The sequence below is a fragment of the Triticum urartu genome, chromosome 4 (genome assembly GCF_003073215.2).
Source record: "Triticum urartu cultivar G1812 chromosome 4, Tu2.1, whole genome shotgun sequence".
In the NCBI taxonomy this organism is placed as follows: Eukaryota; Viridiplantae; Streptophyta; class Magnoliopsida; order Poales; family Poaceae; genus Triticum; species Triticum urartu.
The window spans coordinates 115,196,062-115,203,056 of record NC_053025.1 but is presented as its reverse complement, the minus strand read 5'-3'; the positions used below and the strand labels follow the sequence as shown (position 1 = coordinate 115,203,056).

General features: G+C 40.8%; 1 protein-coding gene across 2 annotated transcripts; it reads right to left on the bottom strand.

Moving 5' to 3' along the window:
* Positions 1–573: 573 nt before the first annotated feature.
* LOC125550953 (CBS domain-containing protein CBSCBSPB3-like) lies at positions 574–6,303 on the bottom strand. Of its 2 annotated transcripts, none has more exons than XM_048714088.1 (14): positions 5,977–6,303; positions 5,732–5,891; positions 5,109–5,241; positions 3,818–3,988; positions 3,485–3,563; positions 3,275–3,388; positions 3,110–3,176; positions 2,914–3,019; positions 2,764–2,822; positions 2,555–2,664; positions 2,350–2,477; positions 2,183–2,265; positions 1,385–1,474; positions 574–1,215 (listed from the first exon to the last, which is right to left on the bottom strand). In XM_048714088.1, exons 1-14 carry the CDS (start codon positions 6,132–6,134, stop codon positions 1,039–1,041), a joined length of 1,635 nt encoding a protein of 544 aa, XP_048570045.1. In that variant the 5' UTR covers positions 6,135–6,303; the 3' UTR covers positions 574–1,038. The 2 variants fall into 2 exon arrangements, 1 of the variants encoding a protein (XP_048570045.1); XR_007302091.1 differs by having other exon boundaries at positions 1,146–1,215; positions 2,209–2,265.
* Between the last annotated feature and the right edge of the window lie 692 nt (positions 6,304–6,995).

Here is a 6,995-nt window from a genome sequence, read left to right as displayed (position 1 = left end):
CGGGTTCTCTCCTCTCTAGAAATGCATTGCTGCTATGAGGATGATTGTATATGGTACAACTGCAGACACCATTGATGAGTATGTCCAGATGGGAGAGATCACATGCATTGACGCAACTGTGAGATTTGTCACTGCATTGGTGCGACTGTTTGGACCAGAGTACTTGAGAAAAGCAAATGTCAAGCACACACAACCAAGACTTTGGCACTTGAAGAAGCAACAGGCTTTCCCGGTATGCCAGGTTCCGTCAATTGCATGCACTGACAATAGAAGAATTGCCTGTTAGGATTGTACGAGCAATACAAAGGTCATACCAAAGAACCCACTATGAAAGTAGTGGCATCACATAACTTATGGATTTGACATGCAATTATCTCAAAACAACGTCAATTGCAATTATGTAAGATCTCGAGACATTGTGGGAGGTGATGACTCATTTGATTTTGCACAATAAATTGTGGAGGATAAGCACAATGGTATACGTACCATCGCGGTCATCCTCCAGAATCTGACAATGGTTGCCTCCCCACATTGCGACCTAACTTTTCAAACATGTATAAGACGCATACTCAGTAGTCAACCACACTGGACATAAATATGTCCACCTCATCTCAGAAAATATGTCCAGTGATTGTTTGGGAAATAACCCCTCACCGGATTTGTGGTAGAGATGGTTACAAAAGGCACATGTTTCACCGCATTCATGGAACTAAAATGAACTGAAAATATATATCATAGTTTCGTGCTTCCTTCCCAGTATAACTAAACTCAATAGTTTCGTGCTTCCTTCCCGGTATATAACTAAACTCATTTATGCAAAAAATTGAGATGGTCAGCTGATTACTTTCTGGACTTCGGTGCATCTGGTGTATAGCCCATGATCTTCAGTTCTTCATTCTTTTCCTTATTCTTTTTCTTTGTCTTTTGTGAGGGGTTCAGTTCTTCATCCTTGGCCAGCTGAAGTGCCGGGGCGTTTGAGTCTTCTGAGAGACGTTAGTCACAGAGGTAAGGATTGGAGTTAAGTGTGCCTCCCAGAACTCACACTTTTGAGCGCTTCAAGTAAACCACGAGCACGACGCCTGTCAGGGCAATAGCGCCAGCCATTAGCCCGTAATGAGCAGGCATCAACTGACTTTTTTGGAGAGGCACTAGCTCCGGCAATTGCTTTTTAACTTCAGAACTGGAATCCGAGTTGTCAACGTGCAACCTCAGGACCTGCAAGTCCAAGCTCCACTACAATGAGGCATAGGAGACAAGCAAAAGACTGACACATCTGGCCATGACAAAGTGGTAAAGGAATCTCCGGATGCTTGTGCTGAGAGTAATAGCAAAATAGCGGCATTTTAAGCAGGCAAATGGGTTCTAAGTCAGAGAAAGGAAATACCTTCAATCCGGATGATTTGGCATTGAGAACAGCACCGGCAAGATCAGAATCTGTAGTAAGCAGCACCCTATCGCCTTCATCATCGTCATACTGCATAGAACATCAGAATCAAAATCTTATTGCTACTGCAGTTTGGATGTAGTATAGTGTAGAATACAGGCTAAGGTAGCTGCAACTGCAAGTGAGCGAGTGCTCTACAATTAAGAATACATTCATTCATGGGACTAAGTAGCTAGCAGTACCACTCAAGATAGCTGATGTTATTCAAGGCGGTTCTTGGTGTTAGTCCACTAGTTACAGGAACCATTTTGTATTACTATGTAGGATCTCGAATACATTCAAATTATACTCAATGGTGACGTCAAGTTGGCAACTACGTACAGGTGTCTTCGGAAGGAGAATAGCTTTGACTAGACGTATAGTTTCCTCCATAACCATAGGAATGAATAGTATTCCCAAGGAATTCATGTGCTCGTTTCATATACAAAACTAATGCATCCACATGGAACTTTCCTCTGGAATCTGCATTCCTATGGTTTTCCTATGAAATCCTCCAAACCGAATGAGCCCCTAGTCAAAGCTCATTTTACCATCCTATCGCATTCCTATGCTACTACTAATTACTATGTTTTGGTTTCCTCTAAAATGAAAAGCCCTCAATTCTACTTGCAATTATAACAGAAAATGTTCCATCAAAGCAATTAGAAATGCAAGATTGAGGATTAGGAACTGCTCATCTAGCTCTTCCGTTCAAAATGCCAAGAGTTTAGAAACACAAATATATCAAATAAAGCTTACCAAAAGTTGAATTGGGCCCTTTTCACCACCAGTGCCTAATCTTTGTGTTATAGAAGACATAAGCTCATCTAAACTCTCAGAACCTGCAGCAATGAAACACAAAATGTTGTTAGTCGGTACACTGCCACCACAGCTAGCTCTTGTCAAACTATGAAGTGTGTACACACCGCATGTAAATCTATGCATACGTCCCTTCTTGTCCTGAAGCTTGAAGGCAAAAGAATTGCCAACAGCAGCAGGATAAATGCTACTCCTGCCATCTCCGACCTCTGACGGCATCACTAAGGATATTTCACTGAGCAATGAAATCATGCAGGTAAGCATCACATTTTTGAGCGGAAAAAGAAAATCACAAAGGATGCATCAACCAACCTCTGGCTATCAAATTCCTCATCTGGAGGCTCTAAAGCAAGAGCAGAGTCCCAGAACTTCTGCATCATTGTGTTTGCTACATCATTTGCAGCTCCAGAACCTCCTTCAGCCTTCAGACAGAGCATGTTAGATGGACCAAGGTTACAATAATATTCCTCAGGCAACTATATTCCAGTAATAGAGGAGGGGTAGAGGGCAGGGGAACACACCATAGAAATGGCTGCCTGGGTAAGTTGCAGAACATCCAAACAAGCAACAACTCTACCATCTGACATGGAAAATTGAAAAATAGGTTAGACAAAAAAAACAATAAGTACCAAACAGCTAGTATTACTAGGCTGAGAACAAAAAGGCTTTACCTCCATCAACAACAGGAATATGCAAGAATTTGCCATCATGCATTATATGTAATGCGTCCAGAATTGACGTGTCCAATGTAGCACAATCAGGGTGTGCAGTCATTACCTTGAGGAAAATGGTAAATAACAGTGAGTCCAGAATGAGTTGCATAAACCTTCCACCTTTTGAAATAAGAAATCAGTCTGGAGAAGAAACCTTTTCTACTAGAGTTAATTCGGGAGAAAGATTTTGTGCCACAACACGCATAAGCACATCCTTTGAGCTGAATTTCAGAGTAACATATACATTAACAGCTCGACAATAAACATAAAAAGGAAACAACAGACAAATGTTTAATGAAAGAAATATGAGAATGCTTACGTAAAGATCCCTTGCAGCAAATTTCCGGTAGTTATAACCACTGAATTAACACGTAGTTCACGCATTTTTTGGGCGGCTACATAAACAGGATCTGAAGGAGAAACAATCGCTACTCTGCAAATTGACATAAGAGGTAGCTCCCATCATCTAATTAACTTTTTTTGTTACAACATAACCAAGAAAAATGAACAAGAGAAAGCAGATAAGTACTTTGTGCTTTCCGTGATAATGGTTGACAAAGAAGGTTTAAACATCCGTTCTCTTATAGTTTCTATTAAAGTGGAAGGAGCTGTATCCACAAAAGTCACATCAGTTTGGTCAGCTCATGAAAAAATTGGTAGACAAGAACAATCTATTTAGAAAAGAACACATATTTACGTCAAAAACTTGAAGACTTTCCGTGATAATGATTTAATTTTTGTTTGAAATAAACTGGATATTGTTAACTATTCACGAATATAGGTCATGTGTTCTATTACTTCTTACTTGTGTATCATCAATGTATAACAACAAAGGAGTAGAGTTAGCTGGCAGTCACAAGACCTGAGAAGTTGCTACCGAATTGGCGCTCAACCCCTTCTACAGCAGCTGCAAGTGCACTTCCTTGTTCTGCTGCCTTCTCCAGTCTTGATATTGCATCATAGAGGCATTTTGCAATGTCCAGCATGGCAATAACCTCACCATTATCAACCACAGGAAGGTGTCTAAATTTCCCTAAAACCAGAATGTACAAAATTAATTTCTAGGAGTCGACGCAAACATCTCTGGAAGTAAGCTTTATGTGAAGAACACGAACACAATCACCATCAACATATATACACATCTCTCATCATAAAGCTAAAGAAAACTAGAAATGCAACCACATTTGAAACACCTTTTGAAGATTTTGCAGAAGAATAAACATAGTTAGTTCTATCACTAAGCACGTTTCCACCGGAAGTTTCAGATATATACAGATTTAGTAAAGTGGCTCTAAATTGCTACAAGAAAAAACACCAAATGATTCCCCTAACAGTAAGGATGAGAATTTCTAGTGCCTCTGTTACTTCTTTATTAACATGTCAGTTTGTGTTGTCAGCATAGTTAAAAAAGGCGTGTCTAGGCTCTAGGCGATAGCCAAACACCTAGCGCATAATTGCGCTCAAGCGTGCACTTTGGACAGAAAAGCGCAAGGCAGTGGCAAAACGCACAATTGACGCCTAGCGCTTGTTTTAACTTTGGTATCCGTATAGATAAATCATTAGGGTTTTCAGAAACTAAACTTTGTCAGTTTTGTAATCATTTAGGATATTTGTTTTGAATTGCAATCCATCTTGTTAAGAGTTACTGCTTTCAAATGCTAATGCATCAGGAGTTGAAGTTATGTAGCAGCTAAACCTATAAAGCACATCCTACATGAATTTTTAAGAAAGCGGTGAGAAACTTGATAGAAAAGATATAGCCACAGAAGATTTAAGGGGAAAAGGGACGAAAATAAGAAAACTTTGAAAAGTTAAAGTGCTAAAATTTAACAAATTGCAAGAAAAGAGAAAATTGGAGGAGTAAAAATAAAATAGTTAATACAGGGTCAATGACTTGACTTGACCAAGGGAACAGATTTAACTGCTGAACCATCTTGTTGTCAATTGTGTATTTAAAAGGACTAAATTATGGCAACTGGAAAAGAGACGTATAATATAATTAACTGAACTGTACTGATCATGATATAACAGAATTACCTTCAGAAAAGACAACACATGTTACAAGTTATAGGATGTGAGTTTCAACTGATTCGACCACTCACAGTGATGGTTAGTTGGAGCATACTGTAACTTAAAGTGTAGCTCAAATATACCTTGGACCATTTTCTGTAGTGCCTCGATAGCAAGTGTGTCAGCTGTGACATAATGAGGGCTGCGTGTCATGATCTTGGATATGATTGTTTGCTCAACCCGCAGCCCCTCGGCAATAACCCTTGTGGCTATGTCCTACATCATAAGGCAGATGGTAAGGAAAAACAGAGCAGGTTGTTCACATCATAAGCATTTTCACATGTAGCAGTCAGACAGACTGCTGAATCAGTCCAGAAATAGGGTGGAACACGCTGATACAGTGTTATTCAAAGAATAAGATGACTCACATGAGCTTACAAAACATTGCTACTGTACTGACCATTTTTCCATCAGTTCCAAGTCTGAAGCATCATCAATTAAACAAGAAACTGAACAAACACATTGTTGGTCATAAACTAAAAGTTGTATAAACTGAACATAACTTCCAACCTAAACATGCCTTACTCTAGTCACTCGATGCAAATGCAAAATTGCAGACACAAGCAATCTTTATGGTGTGGAGTACAGTTCAAAACAGGCAATGTACACTGTTACCTTAAAGAATCCTACCGTTCAAGCTCCGAACACTAACTAAACGACAACCGGCGCAATCATCAAAGGAAGATTCCAAGAAAGAACATATCACCTTGTCGGTGACAATGCCGGAGAGGAGGCCGTTGACGTCGGTGAGCAGCACGGCGTCGACCCGCCTGGCCGCCATCCGCCGGCACGCCTCTGACACCGTCGTCCCCTCCGGGATCGTCAGCGCCTTCGACAGCCGCAGCTTCTTGACCGTCCTCTCCCCTCTGACAAAACCCACACCCGGCCAAAAGGAGGAATCAGGATCGAGGTGTAAACAGCAGAAAAGGGAGGAAGCGTTCGGGCGCTTACGCGACGTGGTTGGGAGAGGTGGGCTTGGAGGGGGCCTTCCCGTTTCCGTTGGCGACAGCGGCGGAGGGATCATCTGACTTGCGGGAGGAGGCGGCCGACGGCGGACGGCTGCGCGTGCGTCGGTTCTGCGCTACGGCGGCAGTGGCGCCGGAGTTCATGGCTGCGGCGTCGAAAGTGAGGGCGAAAACACTAAAAAGGGCTTAGTTTACGGCTTGGGGGTTGCCAAGGGAGGACGACGGCGACGAGGTGGCGGCGGCGGCGAATGTTGGAGGAGGGGAGCGGTCGCTGCTTCTTGTTGGGCTGCTTCCTTGTGGGAGTCGTTTTCACATTCGGTCCCTTAGATGCTGCATTATTGCGTTAAGAGTTCATGTGACTTCCTAACTTATTTTATAATATTTCTCAAATAAAACTTATATCTTATAATCTGCTGTAGAAAATACCCACCAAAATATACTAATGGTAAAATCTCTAAAAGTTGATTAAAATATTAATAATGAAAATAAATAACCAGGACCGACTAAATAAATTGATCAGTGTAATCTATTATGATGCTTAGCTGAAGGTTACTATTATTACGCGTGCGAGAAATCTGATGGGAAAACAATAGAAGAGTACAAACTTATCACTCAAAATTATGAAAGTGATTTTACTATTAGATTCCGTTTCATATAAATGTGTGAACTACCAGTTAATCCAATGGTCATAATTACCGAAAAATTGTTAGAAAGGATATTTAGGTAAGCATTCCCATATTCCTTTCATTAAGATTGTGTTTGTTGTTCTCGTATTTATGTTTACTATCAAGTTTTTGTTGCATGGGTTCACTATCAAGTTGTTAGTGTCTATTTATTATTATTTTTTAACATAGTACAGACGCAAAGCGTTCATAAATACGCGCATACACTGATCCCTATAAACACACACATGCACACCCTATGAGACCTCTTCCAATGTAAAGGTGCTTACATGAGGTGCTAAGTGCATTAAATACCTTAGCAACTCAACTCCTCAATGCATAG

Excerpts from the sequence above, each read along its gene's own strand:
- LOC125550953 (XM_048714088.1), bottom strand. The coding sequence starts at position 6,134 with ATGAACTCCGGCGCCACTGCCGCCGTAGCGCAGAACCGACGCACGCGC. Across the intron at positions 3,564-3,817 it reads ATTCGGTAGCAACTTCTCAG|CTCCTTCCACTTTAATAGAA; the intron begins GTCTTGTGACTG and ends TTGTGGATACAG. Across the intron at positions 3,020-3,109 it reads AATTAACTCTAGTAGAAAAG|GTAATGACTGCACACCCTGA; the intron begins GTTTCTTCTCCA and ends ATTTTCCTCAAG.